Source organism: Haliaeetus albicilla, chromosome 14 (assembly GCF_947461875.1).
Source record: "Haliaeetus albicilla chromosome 14, bHalAlb1.1, whole genome shotgun sequence".
In the NCBI taxonomy this organism is placed as follows: Eukaryota; Metazoa; Chordata; class Aves; order Accipitriformes; family Accipitridae; genus Haliaeetus; species Haliaeetus albicilla.
This window is the reverse complement of record NC_091496.1, coordinates 1,547,448-1,566,697: the sequence shown is the minus strand read 5'-3', so window position 1 is coordinate 1,566,697 and position 19,250 is coordinate 1,547,448. Positions and strand designations below refer to the sequence as shown.

General features: G+C 48.7%; 1 protein-coding gene across 1 annotated transcript in view; it reads right to left on the bottom strand.

Annotated features, from left to right (window-relative positions):
* Nucleotides 1–780: 780 nt before the first annotated feature.
* Nucleotides 781–19,250, bottom strand: part of NRF1 (nuclear respiratory factor 1) — a 72,862-nt gene continuing 54,392 nt past the window's right edge. The window contains exons 11-12 of the mRNA XM_069801481.1: nt 13,348–13,404; nt 781–1,349 (exon numbers count right to left, since the gene is read on the bottom strand). Coding sequence (XP_069657582.1) covers nt 1,186–1,349; nt 13,348–13,404 — 221 coding nt within the window. The 3' untranslated portion in view covers nt 781–1,185. The remainder of the gene's footprint in view (nt 1,350–13,347; nt 13,405–19,250) is intronic.

Below are 19,250 nucleotides of genomic sequence, written 5' to 3'. Positions count from 1 at the left end.
CCCCCCAGAGCTGTGCTAGGAGATGCACGTAGGGCAGGACGGGGGGGGGGGTGGTTTGGGGGGTGCAGAGGGGTCCCCGAAGGGAAGGGTCTGCGCTTGGCTCCCCTCCCCGCTACCTTCAAGTGAAGCTTTTCTTACGGGGAACCGGACTCTCTGGGGACGGGCAGGGGAGGATGCAGGGTCCTGGGGGACGGCAGCGGGGACCGGGATGAACCCGAGGCAGCTCTTTGGCAAGGGAACTCCTGGGAAGGTGGTGGGAGAGCGGGGCGGGATGCAGCCAGAGCCCCTCTAGAGGTGTTTCCACTCCGGTCTAGATCCACAAAAACAGGAAATAATAATAATAATAACAATAATAATAATAATAGAGAAGAAAAAAAAAAAAAAAAAGAAGAGATCTAAAATGGCAGGTACGTTTCGAGAGCAGAGAAATAAGAACAGGTCTCCAGTGTGCACCAAGGGGAGCCGAGCGGAGCACGGCCGGGATTCTCCGCAGCGGCGCTTATGGTCGTCAAAGGCAGAGGTGGTCTCGCTCGCCAGCGCGGGGAGGGCGGCAGTCACGTTGGCTCCTGGAAGAGCGTTATCCCTTCAAGAGGTTGCCACCCTCCTGCAGTCACACATGCATTTTTTTTTTTTTCCCAGGAGAGGAGCCTTTTCTGAACTCTTTTCCTTTTTTTTTTTTTTTTTGTTTGTTGTTCTTTTTGTGTGTTTTTGTTTTGTTTTTTTAATATAAAAGTCCACGTTAAAATCTTTGAAACCTAATTAGCCAAGTGCGGACGACGATGTTTCTGGAGCGGTTTTGGCCGAGGGCGTCTGTGCTCCCCTCGCCATGCCTCGGCCCCCCCCAGGCCTCACCCTGCTCAATCCCATGTAGGGGGGGGGAATGGGAGCTAAAGGGTTGCTTTGCTTTATTTTGTTTTCTTTTACATCTCCTTGGAATGAAAGTCCCGTCACAATTTGGCTTCTCACTCCTATGAGAGCAGAGTGGCGCTATAAAAATGCACTTAACACACATCCTCTGCTAGTATTTTTTTTTCTTTTTTCCTTTAAAAAAAAAAAAAGGTTAACAAAACCTTTGCTTCCAAAGCTGGGAGACTCAATGCCACCTGATTGCATCTCTGGAGAGGCGTAAAAAAATTATTCGCGTAAGAGACGAGGAAAATCACCACGATCCTGCTCTGGGCATCGTCACTGTTCCAAGGTCACCACTTCCACTGCCTGCCCGTCCATGGTGACGGTATTGTCGGCTATCCTCGTGGTAACGGGTGCCATTGCCACCTGAACGGGGCCGTTGCCTTGGGCCAGGCTGGTCACCACGGTCTGGTACATGCTGACGGGGATCTGGACAAGACCTGAAGAGACAAAAAAAAAAAAAAAAAAAAATAGGAGTGGGGTTGGGAGGGAAGGAGCGGAGCTAGACCAGCACGAGGGATGAGGCTGGTGTGGCCACGTGCCGTGGTCCCCAGGGGTTTGGGGGCTGCGTTTGTGTTGGTTTGTTTGGAGAGATGATCCTTTGGATTGTCAGAGTACTCCTGCCTGGAGTCCTGCGTCCAGCTCTGGGGTCCTCAGCACAGGGAAGACATGGACCTGCTGGAGTGGGTCCAGAGGAGGGCCACAAAAATGATCAGAGGGATGAACACCTCTCCTGTGAGGACAGGCTGAGAGAGTTGGGGTTGTTCAGCCTGGAGAAGAGAAGGCTCTGGGGAGACCTTCTAGCAGCCTTCCAGTACCTAAAGGGGGCTTCTAGGAAAGATGGGGACAAACTTTTTAGCAGGGACTGTAGTGACAGGACAAGGGGTAATGGCTTTAAACTAAAAGAGGGGAGATTCAGGCTAGAAGCAAGGAACAAATTTTGTATGATGAGAGTAATGAGACACAGGCCCAGGTTGCCCAGAGAGGTGGTCGATGCCCCATCCCTGGAAACATCCAAGGTCAGGTTGGACGGGGCTCTGAGCAACCTGATCCAGTTGAAGATGTCCCTGCTCATTGCAGAGGGGTGGGACTAGATGACCTTTAAAGGTCCCTTCCAACCCAAACCATTCCGTGATTCTATGCATGGAAAGCCGGCAATTGGGAGACACCTGCCTCCCACCCGGCAGCGTCCATGCTGGTGTAATTATTTGCGGCTTGGTGGTCTCGCTGTGCCGGACTCACCCACCGTGGTGCTCCGTGGGATAGGAGCAGGGATGGGATGGGGCAGGGCTGGGTGGGAGCACGGTGAGCTCAGCCCGCACCGCGGGGCTGTCCGGCCACAGGGAGAGAGAATAAGGTTAAGGAGGAAAGAAATAAGAGACTTTTGGAGGAGGAACCCAAAGCAGATGCTGGGATGGTACAGCAGGTACCTGTACAGCCAACCCTGCCGGGCCGTGTTTTGCTGCAGGCAGGGATTGCTCCCACATATTTCTCCCACAGCCATGAGCGTGCCATCATACAGCCCGGCGGTGGTCACCCACAGACGAGGAACACACTTCTGAAACACATTTTTCTACCTGACTGGCCCAGAATTGGGAACCTTGGGGCTGAGGAAGGGATAAATTTGGCTTCTCCCCGCTGTGACTCGTCCACCCTCTCTAACTCAAACACCTTCCCACTTTCGTGGCACATGAGAAGGATCCCGTCATGGTGTAGACCACCTGTCCTGCCCCTGACCCCCGGTACAGCCACCGGCCTCTCTCAAACACGACTGACTTCCTCCAGCTCACTCTCCATCCCAGTTGGGTCCTTCTGCCTTTGCAGGGAGATGGGTAAAGGGCAGCGTGGGACCAGCGAGCCCTGGCCAAGCCATACTGGCTCCAGGCACTGGCTATAGGCACTCACACATGTATATATATGACATATAACGAAGATAAAGGAAAGCTAAACCAAGTTTCTCAGCCCTTCCTCAATCATGAATGGGTCCAGCAAAGTAGGAAATATCATCTTCCCAAGGGCGCCTCTGCTACAGAAAGGGATCAGATGCCTCTGAGCTGAAGGTGGAGCTGGCAAAGATTCAGGCACGTTTTTGGCCACGGAGGAAAGCACCTCTGTGGCAAACATGGTGAGTCCTGGTTAGCTAGGTAACACCAGCCAAGGTGACAACAAAACAACAAGGCCCGTGAGGATATTGTGATGTGAATGATGAGAAGAGGTGGAAAAAAAAGCAAGGAGCACTGGTACTGCTTGATACAGCTGGGCAGGGGAAGGGGAATGGCAAATCCCGCAGGCTGGCAAGATAAACTTCATCTTTCTACTCTGATACTATCTCTGCCTGTACCCACCACTGCCTTTGGCTTGGCAAAGCACGATTTAGACAAGTGAGCCTGTAAACGCTACCTTGTACATGACATTTCTGAAACTACCTGCACCTCTGTTGGGGAAAAAGCCTTCAGAGGTCAACAAATCCTTCCAGCCAGCAGCACAGGATGGCCAGCCCCTGAAACAGCATTTAAACGGTTTGAGACAGCAGGTTCCTGACCCAGGCTTTCCCAAAAAAGCAGTACAATCTCTTTTGATTCAGGTTTCTGTGGCAGAGAGCAGACTTCTGTCCCGCCAAGGGCACTTGTTTAATAACACGAGGCGGCAGAGTGCAGCTTGGTGTCCTCAGATAACTTACTGTACAGACAGGAAAGCTTAGGAGTTAATCGTGCTGACCAGGTGGGTGACCCCAGCAGAGCACAGTGTGCTTTGCAGTCCTTTAACATCCCTCCTCTTGGGATCTCAAAGCGCTCTGCGGGTAGGAAAGTTCCGTGATCCCCCAGCCAAAAGGCTGACCCATGCCAGAAGGGTTACATCCATGTTTGTCCAGTTCACGGCCCAACCAAGGAATTGCTTTCCTGGTGCGATGGTTCAACACTGACTGCTATGAACAGTGTGGAGTCAGGAGAAGGTACAAAGCTCCCAGGGTGCTTTCTAATAGATGAGAGTTTTAGGCAACAAAACACTGAAATAAGAGCTCACGCTCAGCCCTCTTGAAGAAAATCTCCTATCAGACCCTTTAAGGAAACGTAGCACATCCCAGCCTAAGCAGGTGCTGGCACAGAGCTGGAGATCTGGCCTGGGATGCACCTAAAATCCCTGCTCCAGACCAAAAACCCAGCTAAGCCCTCTAGGTTACCTGGGTTGCTAACCCAAAGTAGACTGCTGGAGCTCTCAAATGACAGTCTACTACCCATGGCCAACCCAAAGACCCGTCACCACTACCCTCATGGACCACAGAGCATGCAAGGTTAAAAGCCTGATCCCTCCATGCTGTGCAAACATGCGCGTTGGCCAGGGTAGGGCTGCTGCCAAAGACGGGTGCTATCAAAAGATGGTGAGACGTGAAGACCTAACCGAGGTCATCTTTGGAAAGGATGAGTTCACGTCACCCAAGGTTTGGCCAAGGCTGGCCACATCTTGGAGTGCACGGAAGAGCAGGGAAGTCTCTGTGAGAGATGGCGACGCACAGATCCCTTTCTGCATGGGATTAAACTAAATCGCCTCAGCATCTGACGTAGCGGCCTTCCTGCCAGGGGTGGTAACAAACCAAAGGAGGAGAGGGCTGGAAAGTCTGCTGTGCATTAAAGCAGAGATGATCGCCCTTGGGAGAGAGACGATTAAACTACTGAGATACTGTAATCAGGTCTAGGATTGGCCCTCCGCTGCATCTGCTCAGACCTGCACCCTGATTAGCCCTAATCTAGCTGGCATATGTTAATCTAAAGCATGGATTTCAGACCCTTTCAATTGTATTAAAAACAGGAAATCCATTAGACAAAAAAAAAAAAAACAAACAACAACTTCTCGAGTCTTTGAAAAATACCTATCTGCAAGGAAAGTGGAGCCGTGCCAGGATGCTCTGCAAGGAACGGGGCACGCAGGGGGAGCCCCAGCTGAGTCAGGGAAGAGGGATCCCGTCAGATCCCACATGCAGCTCAGACTAGCTCCTGCCTGGGGAGGGACAAAAGCAGAGGTGATGAATCACGCACTGAATGGCGCAGACCATGGCTGTGGGCTCCCGGCAAGCTGGAAGATGCAGCTGGGCTGTGCGTTTGCTTCCCCTTTGTGAAGCCACCCAAAAAGCTGCTCTGGAAGGAATGGTGGGCAAAACACAAAGCCCGGGCACTTCTGTCCCCCTGTGAATCACCCGTTCCTGGCCACCATCCTCATCTACCTGCCTGCACCTCCCATCCTTGGCAGGGACGAAGAGCCAGCTCCAGCCAGCTTGCTTGCTCCAGCTTTGGTGGAGCTTGCTGTGTCCTGCAAGGACATCTACACTGGGAGCTGGGAGAGAGCCGGCACTGAGGTCCTGCCTCTCACTTACCTGCAGCATGCCAGGGAAAGACTTTTTTTGGTGGAGGATCAGCTGGCTTTGCTAGGAAGGAGGCTATGGCATGGCCAGCATCACCTGACAGCCATGGAGGGGAAGGGGTCAGGACATGAGGGTGGCCAAGGGAGAAGGAGAGCTGTGGCAGGCCTTAGGGGTTGAGATGCCCACCATGAATCAAAGGATTAGAGTCAATTGACTCCGAGACGGCTGCAGCTGTACTCTAATGCCTGGTCAGACGATATTAGTGGCTGCATTTTAGCTGGGGGACTGTGACGGGCCGTAGGAGATAATGAAACTCCTGCTGTTTCAGCAGAGAAGAGGTTACAGCTTACAGAAGAAGGGTAAGAGTTAGGTTCTACCTGCAACCAGAGCCACAGGATTCAGAGGCAAAAAGTCATGCGATGGCTGATAGAGACATCCTACCTGGCCCAGAGGGCAGATCAGCAGCAGCATAAGAACAACTGTTTTGATCCTAAATTGCAGATGACTGCATTAAACCACCACAAAGGGCTCTGGGGGAGAAGGTCGGGTGGGTGGGATGATTCAGTGCCCTGGGAATTGGTGTCGAGGTTCAGCAGCGCCCTGGACATCCAGGACAGTCAATGCTCAGGGGACCAGGGTCATCAGTGCCAGTTTCTGCCTTGCTTTAACACCTCTTCAGCCCTGAGATCAAAGCAAGCACAGCACAAGGAAGAGATACTACCAGTCTCCAGCTGTTGGGCACATTCCCAGTCCTTCAGGATCTGGAATACTGTCCTGCTCAGGGACACAAGACATGCTGTTTTTTTCCCCAGTACCTTAGGTTGAGTCCATTCTGCAAGGTGCATCCTTATCTCCTGTTTTGCGTCTGGTAGTTTAAAGTGGCTCAGGCCACCTGCTAATGTGCTTGAAGTACACAGATAGCTAACTAGCCAAGCAGATCCACTCTTCAGTGCCCCAATTCCACGAACTAGTTATTTCCTGACCATAGATGAGGTGAGGTCTACACTACCCTGGCTGTTGATACAGCCCATCAGTGAGGAAACCGTAACAACCCAAGGCAACCTTGCACAAAGCTCTGTCTGAAGCTGGACTGTAAGCATCAAGTTGTGATATGGCAGCAGATGGTGTGAAAAGCCTTGCTGCCGTATGTCCTGTGAGTGTTTGGTACGCTTTCATTACGGCAGTAGCGTGAGTTTTCAGGTGGGCAGTGAGGTTCTGCAAGCCTTGAAATGCACCGTGGACTAGAAAGGTCTTCACTGATACCAAGACAGGAGTTCCCGCAACAACCCGTATGGACAATGTGGACATTCAATGTAACATTTCTGAAAGCTTAATCCTCATGTTAAATGCTCAGACATGCAGAATGGCTGGGAGAAACTGAACAGTGTGTAATCTCGAGGGACCTCTCTCAGCTGCCAGTCACTCATTGAGTGGGAGATGTCCTCTTCCCAGCTGAGATGGGCTCCTCTGGTGAATGTGCTGGCATGACCCTCTACACCATGGAAAGGCTGAACGGCAGGACCTCACACATAACGTTTTCTGCATGGAGCTCAAGCAGGAACATAGGAGCAAAGTCCTGAAGGGTCAGGAGACAGGAACCAGCCCCATTCTTGACCAGACAACAGCAACCACTGTCATCATGTTGACCATCAACTCAAGAAAGGAAAGCCTCCTCTTCTTTCAAAAAGTGCAAAATCCTCTTCTTTGGTAGCGTCAACTACAACAGAGAGCTGCTCTCCTGCCAAAGCAAACTCCTGTGAGAGCAGCCTCTGGAACGGGAGGGTTGTGAGCAAGCAGAAGTCAAATGGAGAAGCATTACCATTTGGCTCCTGCATCAGGGAACCAGGAGTCTCAAGCAATGCTCAGCCCTGCTCTGTGGTACTTAGCCAGCCTAAGCCCAACAAGAGGGGAAAGGGGAGATGGTACAAACCTTTTCAACATTGAAAGGTGAAGGAAGAATTTGAGAGGGGTGCTGTTAACAGAGGTGAGTTTATGGTTGTAAAAGCTGTGAAGCCACAAGAAACACTGCTCTGAGTGCTGAGCGTGGAGGAGTAAGGGGCACAGGTCTAGAGCCATGAAGTAGCACGAAGTATTGTTCTTGGGATTTCTTTTGTGGGGCAAACCAGAAAATGCACAATGACTTCGGCGATCACCTTGGAGCCCTTGATAGAGCATCATCTGGTTTTTAGCTAGGCAACATAGTCTTATTAAAAAACCAGGACCTCAACTGAGAGCTGCGTGTCCCCTTCCAAAAGGAGCCTAAAGCTCGCTTCAAATCATCAGAAGCCATGAGCCACGGTCAGCCGCAGCCGGTCCTGGTCTTGGGGATCCACTGGCACTAGAAGCAAACTCGGCACTAAGGAGAGAAAGCATATCCGATGCAATGGATGCCAAAGTTGATACATCTGGCTCTGTTCTCTTGGACACTGAAGGGGTTAAGTGCTGAAAGCTGTCGGGTTTGTTGTTTGCTTTGAACATCTGCAAGCACTGCAGAGTCAGAAGACCACTGTGAGAGGCCTTAAAAGTCTCTCAGACCCCTGCTAGAACTCTGAACGCCTTACAGTGCTCACACCAACAATGGAGAAGGCTAAAAAGAGCGAATATTTCCATTGGACTTTCTTGACCATTGACCTCCAACTCATTCAGGGACTTCGCCTGCTTCAGTCTTCTCACCTAGCACTGAGGGGAAACTTGTAGAAACTTTGCTTAGCATGATCCTGCCACAGCATTTCGGTGCAGATATTCCTGCAATTTCTTTTTCCCTCCTCCAGAGGCATGGGGCTGAGGAGTCCAACCAAAATTCCTGTGCTCAGGAATGCACTACAGGGCCCCCGCACACAGGTCAGCAGATACCATCTCATTGCTACATTTCGTTCAGAGCCAAAGGCAACTTTTGAAGACATGATGGAAGAATTCTCGTAGACAATTCAAAATGACCAGTGTGCAGATTTTAATGCACAACAATCAAGCAGGGAAATGCATCGCTAGAGGACCTCTGTACAACAAAACATTTGCCCTCAGTGGGCAGCACAATGAAAGGGCACTGGGCATGCTTTGGTCTGTATACGTAGGATAGCCTGTAAATACATCAAGACTGATGCAGATAAGCAGTGAATAACCTCATCGTCTTTTCCACAGTGGGACAGAGTAAGATATGAGCTTGAAGTGCAGCATGGAAAGCTGGCCTAGATATTAAGCGGGTGGGGGGAACAGACAGCTAAACATAAGGTTAGCGAAGCTCTGGAGCAAAGTCTCCATCACTGGAGGTCTTTTAGAGCCAGCTAAGATACCGCTGGCTCAGGCAAGGGGCTCGTGTAAGCGATCACTTGAAGTTCTTGCAGCCTTGTATGTGAACAAGATTTTACAGGCTCCATTTTCTGGAAAAAAATCTTTGGTCCACTGATGGTAGAGTCACCAACAAGCAAATCTGAGACAGGCCTAGGACATACTGGACAAATCCGTTGGCTCTAGATGTATTTCTTGACAGTAAACTTGGTTCGTAGTCAACCACAGGATATACCTCATTCTCCCAGCCATGCATAATTTCTTTTAGCAACATGGCAAAACAGGAAGGACTCTGCTACACTTCACCGCTACCGGTTTTAAAAAGGACAGTCATGCACACAGGATATGGAGCGGCTCTGTCCAGCTGTCTGCAGTCTCATAGGTGTTCTGGCCTACATTGTTGCCTACAATAAAGGTAGCACAACCACCAGTACTTAAATAACTGCAGAGCAACTGTGTCCTTCAACTGAATCCTGGAGTAAAGAGCATTCCTATCCTCACCAAGACAGATAACTGCAGTGCTGGAGACTACCCGGTGTGTTACTGCTAACACAAAAGAGCACTGTTCAGCATGAACATTAAAAGCTCCCACAACAGATTTTTATTAAATCCACATTGCTTTGCATGGGAACCTGGCTTGCCAAGATTTCCAGAAATTATCATCTTGACCACCTCCCTTTTGGGGGACTGACTCGAGAGGCCTTCAAGAGGGGGGAAGGACAGGCAATGGGCATGAGCATGTATTTTCAGAAAAACAAAACAGATCTCTGTAACAAGTTCAGATCACACCAGCTAAAATGAGTGCTCTCGAAGTCACGTTACCCTGAAAAATCCTCTGACCGTGGAGCAGAAACATCCGCAAACTAAACGTGTCCCTTAAGATATGAGGTGTTGACATGACACCATGGATGGGATTTCACCCAAAGTCAACTGCAGAAATCAAGTATTTCAGGAATCCTATCACACTCAATGGTGACAAAGGAAGCAGAAGACATCTCTTAACACAGGCACCTACTTTAAGATAAGACGAACTGTCTTCTGAAAGCATGCCCCTCTCTCTCTCTCTCTGCCCCCCCCCCCCCGCCACTGCTAGAGCATCAATGACTAATTCAAATTAGATGTCTCTTAGGACAAGACGATAATTGGAAGGATTTTCACCATCAGAAATGGCTTACTGACAAATCACAAAAAGCCCACGCAGTGATTTAAGCTCTGAGAACTTTCTAGGCACAAAAGAGTCACAGCTCTTCCCTATACATCCTCTGTGCCATTCATTTCAAAACACAAAAATTGTTCCACCAAATGATAATTTGAAAAAAGCTGCAGTCTCTATTCTGCTTGCTGACCACAAGCATACCTCAAGATCATCCATCATGACTTTTCAAGAGCCACTCCGGTCAAAACCACAACAAAGAGAAATGTAACAAGCCACCTGAAGTTTTGATAGCAAAGTTGAGTCACAGCAGCTCGCAGACAGAGCACTAACCCGAGTGTGGCAATCTAGCAATAGCCTTGACTTTTACTTAAAGAGAAGATAAGCACAGGAGACAAAACAAGATGCAATGTTTCCATCAACAACTGCATGGAATGTAGTAAGGACAGTCCTGGAGCCACTATTTCCTTCTCTGCATCCACCCCATCTTCATGATCACATCTCAGTCTCTCAAACTGTCCCTGGGCATCACCTACCTGCTTAATATTGTCAGTGACTTCTTTCCTTAGCCTTGGCTCCTCTTGTTCTGTTTCAATGAGCTTTCCTTCTCCACTAGTTCAGAGCAATGGGAGCTGCTGTCTCTGTGACCCATAAAGCCTGGTTGATCTGGGACCTCCAGCCCTACACCATCAGACAGGCACGGCCCAGGATGCAACACCATGCTTATATGGCTCATTCTTCCTCCCACTCATTTAGCTTCAACAAAGACTGCTAGATGCTTGGTATTTTGCATCAAGGTGTTGTTTTAAAACCCAGGTTTGGATGTTTGATTTTTATTTATTCCCAAGTCTCAGTTGGAGACCAACCTTCCTTCTCTAGCTGCAAGAGGACAGCTCGTTGCACTAGCATCTTTGATACATTTCTATTTTCTTCCTCTCCACCAGAAGGGAAAGGTCACAGCTTAGCCAAGATCTGAAACGCCTTTGGCTTAATCTCCCTTATTTCTTGGTCTTTTACCTTTGCCTCTATGGCAGATGAAGGCAATCCATCCTCAGAAAGGGACCACTCAGTTACTTGTGGCTCCTTTCAGCAGACCACGGGGGGGCAGGTGTGTCTGCACCTCCCGCTTTGTTTGATATATAATCCAAGAGAATACACAAGCTCAGTCTTCATCCCAGAGAGATGACCTAGAGGACACTACTCTCCCTTGTCAAATGACTAACAAGATCCCTGAAGATGATTCCAAAGCTTTTGGGGGTTTTGAGTTTTGGAGGTTTGTTTTGGTTTGGGGTTTTTTTTAGAGTTCTTTTTAAGTTGCAGTACTTTGAGACAAAAACACTGGGGCTGGGATTCCTGATTTACAGGAGACCGTGTTGCTGGGACGGCCCAACCTACCAAGTGACATAGAGACAGAGGCTCAGCTATGCTCATGGAATTATCTCCTCTGAAGCCCCAGCATTTCCATGGAAAGAGGAAGACCTTAGTGAGCCAACCTGATACCCAGACTCTTCCCTGGCACAGCAAAGACCCACAGTCTTCAAGCAGTGGTGACAAACGTCTCCTTCACCGATGACACTTCCCAACTGCCATGCACCTCTGTCTTTGCAGCCCTTTCCTGACATACCAGAAGTCTTCCACCTGCAATCATCTGCACTGAGGACAGTAACATAAGGAAAAACTTGCAATTATTTTTAACATTGGAAATGATTAATCTGAAATCCCAGGTCTTCCATTTCATCCCAATTTTGATGGAGCTGAAAACTCCCATGAAAAGGGTGCTGGGGAAAGAAGGCAAAGCAGCAGTCTGTTATCCTGACGGTGGATCAGCTGCATGCCTCCAGCCCCCGTGTCTTACATAAGGTTACCTGTCCTTCCCTCTCCCCTTCATGGGGTGTTGAGGGTGAATTTAGAGCCTAATAGCAGGACCTGGACATCATCTGAGGCCGAATAAAGCTGTATCTGTTCAAGCTCAGTTCCTACCCAGACCTCACACACTAGTGTTGGGTCCCCAGGGTAAGTCACTCTAAACCCAAGCCAATCTGGTGTGTAGAGAGGTGACAAACACGTGAGGAGTGTATGTGTCTACCTGTGAAAAGAAAGCTTTTTTACCGGACTCCACAGATGAAAGCTTAGTGAATAACCCTTCTAAGCTTCCTTGATCGGCTGGCTTTGCTGTGGAGTGAAGGGCACACCTGATAAGATTAGCAGTCTATCATGGTCAATCAAGTATACAGGAAACATAGTTAAAAATAGAGAAAGTACAGCAACTCCTAATGTCTGCTCCAGTTGGGATTCGCTTTTCTTACAATCTGTTTTCTGTTAATAAAAAAGACGGAGCAGACAGGTGTTACCAGTGCCAGGCTTCTCAGAAAGTAAAGACAGGAAACACCTAAGTATAAATTAGAGTCTGCTCCTCTTACGGGGAATCAGATATTAAACCAATGATGGGACAGGCGGGCAATATAGCACCTTAAAGTTTCTGGACAATCACCTAATCGGGATCCCTGTTATATTTTGCCATAAATACTTTACTGACTTGCCTGCTATGCTATTAACATCCACAGGGGCTCTCCAGAGGAAGAATTACCTGTTGAGACTGATTCTTATCCTACCTTTAAAAACAGCCTTTAGGGTCCTGTATTTTCTATATGGTTTTATTAAAGGCTGTTGTGAGAACGAAGGCAGGGTACCATCTAAAATTGATAAAATGTTACATTACTTGAATGACAAAAGTCCATTTTAGAATAAAGTCATTTGAATTGAATTATTTTTTTTAAAGCATTGAAATGTCACATATTCTCATGAAGCAGATAATTATTTGGCAGAGTTTCTGCAGGAACAATACTCTGGGCACTCTTGCAAATCATAAATAGTGTGCAAGGGGAATACAGTTGCATATCAAAAGACAGGTGTGTCCACAGTCCAGAAGAAGCTGGTGGACTTTAGCCAGCAGTCACATACACACACGCAAGCTCTTGTATCTACCCTCCTGTGCTGTGTGACACAGGGGAGAGCCTACTTCTTTACTTAGGTTTCTGCTACAATGTTCAGCCTCTCATTTCTTAAAGCTGATGGGTGCTGAAAGTGTATTTACTGGGTTTTCTCTCCTTTGCATTGTGGCTTTGACTCTGCATCATGCCCATGACCTTTAAAAAGCCAAATTTTACAAATCCAAAAATCACAACATCCCCACAACCCCATTCATCACCACAGTACCGCTGCTTGAGTGTTACTAAAATACAGGCTCTGAGCCCAGCTCTGTCCTGCTCCTCACTAATTCTTTACTTAAGTAACAATTATGAGAGAGAGCTCGGCTTGCATAAGGCTAACAGGATTGGGCTGCAAGATATTAGCACACCCCAGAGGCATGCGCATCTCTACCCTGCAGCCCAAAGAGTGTCCAGGCACAGAGCAGAGGCTGAGACAGCCATTACAAGATGCCTGGATGTAAATATATATCTGACGTCTGATATCTTCCCCTTGAAAGTGTGAAAGGAGGAGAAAAAAAAGAAAAAAGACAGATAGATATAGCCCCTTTAACCCCAAGAAACACCACATAGGCAGGAACCTAAAGGAACAAGTGGCAGTACTGACAACAGCCCAATCCCATTATTCCAAACTACCACCACAAAAATCCACTCACCTGATGAACTCTCTGCTAGGCTCCACTTGTAACCTGAATAGTCTGCTGCTAGGAAGCCTGACAATAAAATGCAAGTGTAAAAGGCTGAACAAAGGCCAAATACTACAGTTGGGGGGGGGGGGAGGATTAAGTGGGGTAATTAATATATTCACAGGAAATACATCCTTTTGCTTACTAGGTGAATTAAAAAATTCAATGCCCACATATGAGGAGAAAATTCAATGTCCACATACGAGTAACACCCCAATATTAGGCACAGTAACCTAAATATTTCTACTTCTACACAGAACATTATGTGCATAAGTGGGAGGCAGAGTAAGTGGGAGGCACAAATCAGATAATTCCAGACATTTGTACTGTATTTTACAAATATTTAGATGAATGGCTTAATTGGACCAGAGAGGCCCAATGAGAAACGGCTGCACAGAAGTGAGAGTAGTAAAATCCATCTTGGAGAAGCTAAGGCCACCTCCAGTAAATCTCTCCACTGTTCCCCAAGTAGAGGGATGAGAAATGAATGAGAAGCAGAAATGGCTGCCAAAGTGGCATTTCTATGTATCCCAAGAGCACGAGGCTAGAAAGTTCATGAAATCCAGGCACTCGGCCTCGTTGGTCTCTGAAAGGAGCTCAATGTGTTTTTAAGGCTACAACAGACTCGGATCTCAATGAGTTTCACAAGTTCGTACGCTGCGCGATAGATCACATGTGAACACGGACATTAGCATATACTACAGAGCATTTAGTACATGGAGATATAAAGCAGCTATTGTTCTGGCAGTAAGGTAATACGTAACCAGATAGTCTCTGGCTTCATCTAAAAAACATTTTCCCAGCATTTCACTAACTTGTTCAGCGGGAGCCTCTCTGCTACAACAGAGTGCGCATTCATGGCCAACGAACGGGTCCAAAGTGATGGGCTCTCTCCCCCATTGCCCCACTCCTGGCCCCTGTGCCTCTTTGCTGGGAGAAATTGTGCTCTTAACCCAAGAGAGGTGACATGAACTCACATCCAAGCAAGGTGCACAACTTTTGGAGGAGGACAATGCCTTGGGAAGGCGTTCAAAGCTTTACCTTGCAGATATGGAAAGCTGCAACTCTGGTGTCTCTGCTGAAGCCCTACCTTACGCTAGTGTCCGCACTAGCTACAAGGAGGTAAGCACTCTTCTTTTTTCCTTGGGGGAAAAAAGGGCTAGACACACGCTTTAAGGGTCCTTTTCTTCTCTTCTTCAAAGCATACCCTTCAAATCTAGCTATAAAAGCATCCCTGCTACAAACCAGCACACATCCTCATTGCAATGGTGTGAAGTGTCACAGTGCTTTGGTGTCTGCAGCCTGTCTTCTTTATAGGACAAGGGACCCATCTGGCACAGATCCCCCCGACTTCCCCCCATGTAGGACCTGGCCCATCCTTAGCAAGGTAAGCAATAAATCACAGCAAATACACAACTCAGACATGGAACTTATCATGCAAAGAGCAAGTTTTTACAGTCTACATTCCTCCTTTTTTTCATACACCACCGTCTTCCACTGCCTGGGCTGCGCAGCAGGTGGGATGGGTTCCTACCTCTCTCTCCCGAGAGTACTTATTCTTGGTATGCTACTGCCTCTGGCAGATTCCTCCCTTTTAAACTCTGCACAGCTGTTGATTAAAAAAAAAAAAAAAAAAGGCTTGGGCCCTGGCCTGGTGACTGAAGGCACAGAACATTTGTGCATCCAGGCAGAGCCCGAGCCACACAGGCTAGGTGGTCGGAAGCCTCTTTGCACACCAAGACAAGGCAATGATGGGTGCAGGGAAGGAAATCACCATTTGCTTTGCAGTAAGCAGGGGTCTTCCAGGTGTTTTGTCCCTGTGGGTCTCACCCAGGGTGCACAGGGGCCCGCAAAGGGGAGACTCATGGCACACGGACCCGCGCGGACAAAAACTGCAAAAAGAATCAAGCAGCCGCTTGTATAACAGCCTGTCCTGGCGCTTCCCGGGGCAGGACAGAACAGGTCGAAAAACTCTTCCTGAGAGCGAAAGGAGCTGCGGTGGTTGGAGACTCCCTTCTGCTTTGCATCTGTTGTGGATGATTCAGACCGGAGTCCCACTCACTGGCTGCAGGAACGACTACTCTGGCTCAGACCGCAGGTCCGCCTGGACCAGAAGCAAGAAGGCACAACTCTGATGGCAGCAAATAAGCAGAAAGTCTAAAACCCGGCCAAATTCAAGTCTTGTTAATTTGCTGCGGGACTTCAAACCTCGTGACACTTAACTCGTATTTGGAAGTGCGACTTGGACCCTTTTTTGCAAAGAAAACGTACCAGGAACGTCTGAGAAGATTTGGCTGAGGATATCATAATGCATCTGCAGGTTAGAGCAACAGGAAACAACCATGGGCCAAATTCATTGATAGTGTATAATTGAACACAAACACCCCTGTCTGCTGATCCCTGTGACTTCAAAGGAATTGAACATACTATATTTATGCCAGCAATAAAACTCAGCTTCCATTAGCTGTATGTTCACCATTTAAATGCAGTGGTCCTGTCGTGCACACACCAATTAGAGTCCCCTAATGCTTGGGAGTACAAAGCCTTTTTTTTTTTTTTTTTGATGGAAAGGGGTGGAAGGGAAGAGATCAGCCGGCTCAGGGGAATAGCAGAGAGCCTTTCACTGCGAGGTCTCGCGTTCAAATCTGTCATAGGCCAGCGGTAACAGATGGCCACTTCTGAAGGCTGTTCTGTAGCTTACATGAAATGAGGGTTTGTCTCAAGCCACTGGTGGACAACTTACTGAAGCCACAAACACACTGCTGGTGGTTTCTGGCAGAGATGGTAGAGAATCCAAGGGATTACACGGGTACAAAGCAACTGCTGCTTACCTGATCAAAGGCACCTCCTTCCTGGAGGGAACAGAGGCAAATTGCTGGCAGCTTACGGCTGCCGCTGCCTGCACAGTGGAGGAACCTCTGGCTCCACAAGCCTGGATCTCGGTCTGAGAGCGCCTGCTTTAGCTGTCATTGGCTCCTTCGGCTCATCAGCACCAGTCCCTGTTCACTGAACTTTCCTTCGGACACGCTTGAGGTTTTGAAAATTAAAATCATAGGGGGAAAATGGAGATGAGGAAGTTCAAGGATCTGTAGCAACAAGGAGGCAAACCCACAGGGAGGGAAAATTTGCTACGATCTGTAAGCTGGGTATGGGAATAACAAATAATACCATGATTAATTTTAAACCAATTCCAAGCTAGTGCTCCCTCAGTCTTTCCCTTCTCAGAGTCTGTGTCTTCTCCAGGGCACGCTTTAACTTTCTGTGGGCAGATGGCAAAAAGTGCACCAGTGACCGAGTGTCCCTGGAGCACAAGGGGGTCCACGCAAGCCATCAGAAAGCATTACTCAGGGAGGAATTTGTATATATCAGCGAATAAATTAAGCCAAAGGATATGGGGGGTAGGAGGAACAAGTCAAAATCAGGCTTAGAAATGCCACCTCTGGCTTTGGAAAAGATTCAGAGGAAACCACTTCAGGAGACTTTGCTTTTTTTCTTATTGGAACCTGGTTTGCAGCCTCACATCGACTCACAGAAGAACATGCGTGCTCCTGACCTGGCAAGTGTGCTTTGCGGCGGTGGCTGGTGTGGCTTCAAACATACCAACCCACTGATGGACTCATGCAGCCAAAGAGATAGCAGCCTCCCACAGCAAGCAGAAGCCATCGTCCTGCTCTCGTGTGCTGGCCTACCAGGGTCTGCAGTATGGGGAAAATAGGGCGATTCCCCTGCAATCTTCCTGCACAGCTGTTTACTAGCTGCGGATTACCGCTGTCACATGAGCTGCTTTACAGCAAAGCCAAGCTGTCTTCATGAGCTGAGAAGGTCACTGGGAGACAGGGGCCTCCAGGGACAAACACACTGCCCTCTACTGTGACTGTGATTTACTTCCCAGAGGGACGCCAGGCAGCAAGAAAAGCATTCCCGACTGGTCAGAGGGCAATGAAAAATGGTTTTACCTTCAAGCCCTCTGCCCAGCTATCGTTAGGACTCACCCAGAGAAAGGGGAGAGGAGGGATATCCCCGGGGGTTAGTCTCACGCTGTCCATTTACCAGGCTGCAATCAAGGTGCTGGAAGGCTGGAACAGTCTTTACAGTGACAAATTTACCTTCTCTTCCTTGTGTGCCCACAGGCGAGGGCATCCCACCAACCTTTCGGACAACGCCACCCAAGCATCACCAGCTAAGGGATGCCAAGGTGGAGCTGCGTCTCCCCAAGCTCTCGTGCAACCTGCTGACGCCTCAAAGCATAGATTAATCAATCCTATAGCAAGAAGTGTTGTCTTCTTCAAACCCAAATCCTAACCATTGAACATCAGGGCCAAAGAAGAGGAACGAGTTTCACTTGGAAAAACAGAAGTCTGAAGGTCCAGTGTGGCCACTCAGGAAAACGAATCAAAACCTGCAATCTTCATCATTCTGCCATAGGCAGGTCTGGTGGACAATGAAAACATTTCTGCAAGTGAGATCGCTCACAGGCTCAGTGGTTGCAGGACAGGGCTCTTTACTATGCCCCAGAGGCACAAGACAGATGGGGTTGTGCTTTTAGGCTTTAAAAGCAGTCCTTGCTATGGAGATCCAATGAAGGGGATAAATACAGTCACAGAATGATCCTCTAGACATGCTCAGAAAAAAGCAATAGAGGAACTCAAGAGGTCAGACCCTGCTAAGAAAGCAGCCAAGGCTGTTTTCAAAGAGGGGCAGAGCCCTTTATAAAGCAAAGAAAACAAACAGCCCCTTGAGCAGTTTGGAGATGTCTAGTCCCGCATCGCGTGCCTGGGAAGTGGGAACGCACAGTCCGAAGAGGAGCATGGAGTGTGGGAGGCTGTGCTGAGAACAGAAAGTGCAAGTAGCTCTGCAGGGAGGAAACTTTGGTCTAATATACAAGAGCTTTGTAAATGGAGAGACATGCAAACCATGCCTCAATACGCTGAACAGCTGTACTTGGGGAAGCCCCTGCTTGTAGCTTAGCTTACAGGGTATTTCTCCTTCTAGTGGGGTGCCAGGCAGGGGGGAGAGTTCACAAAATCCATCTCATTTCATAAGATGCCTCACAGGGTAACAACAGCTTGCTGGGATTTCAGCCAGCTTCCCATTTGGATCAGATTGCACCCTACGCCCACTGACAGCCATTAAGAGCCTGGAGCTCACAAACTGCCCTCAGGTCAGACGAGCCTCCATCCATTCAAAGCCTGGCAACATTTTCCACAGCTCTCCAGTGTACAGCGGGAGAGGGTGGCCTGATCCAGCCCAGCTCATAGTCACAAGGGTACCTGTTAGGGAAGGCAAGAACTGTGTCCTGCTGTCATGAAACAGCAGATTGCAGCCCAGTTCTGCTGTGACACAAGGGTGCAGGGGGATTAGAAAGCCCCTCTCCATCTGCCCTGATTCAGTGTAATCACAGGCTGCTCTTTCAATTCCCCAAGCCCTTGAATGGTTTAAGGGGTAAAAACAGCATGGCACAGGTAGAAAAACAGCAGCAACATCCCCAGCTTTGTCTGTGGTTGCAGCACTCACCCATCACTACGCAGATGGGGACATGGGGACTCCATTTCTCTGAGCAGGAGGCCAGCCACCTTGCAAGCTAAAATCTGCACTGAAAGATACTACAGCTGCTCCACAGCAGGGACCGTTGCCCATCCTTACCCCGAGGCAGCGAGGGGTCAGTTGGGATCAGTTGCAGAAGAAATGGTGCCCTACAACTCAAGATGCAAGTCTTGCTCCACTCTGGGAAGCAGCTCGCCATGCCAGTGTGCAAGGAGGGTGAGCTGGGACCTCTCATTTGGGATTGCCTGGAGGAGCAGGAGAATAAGCAGAGATTGTGACAGCAGCATGAAGTTGTCCTTGGTTGTCTCCTGTCTGCTGTTAAGCTGGAA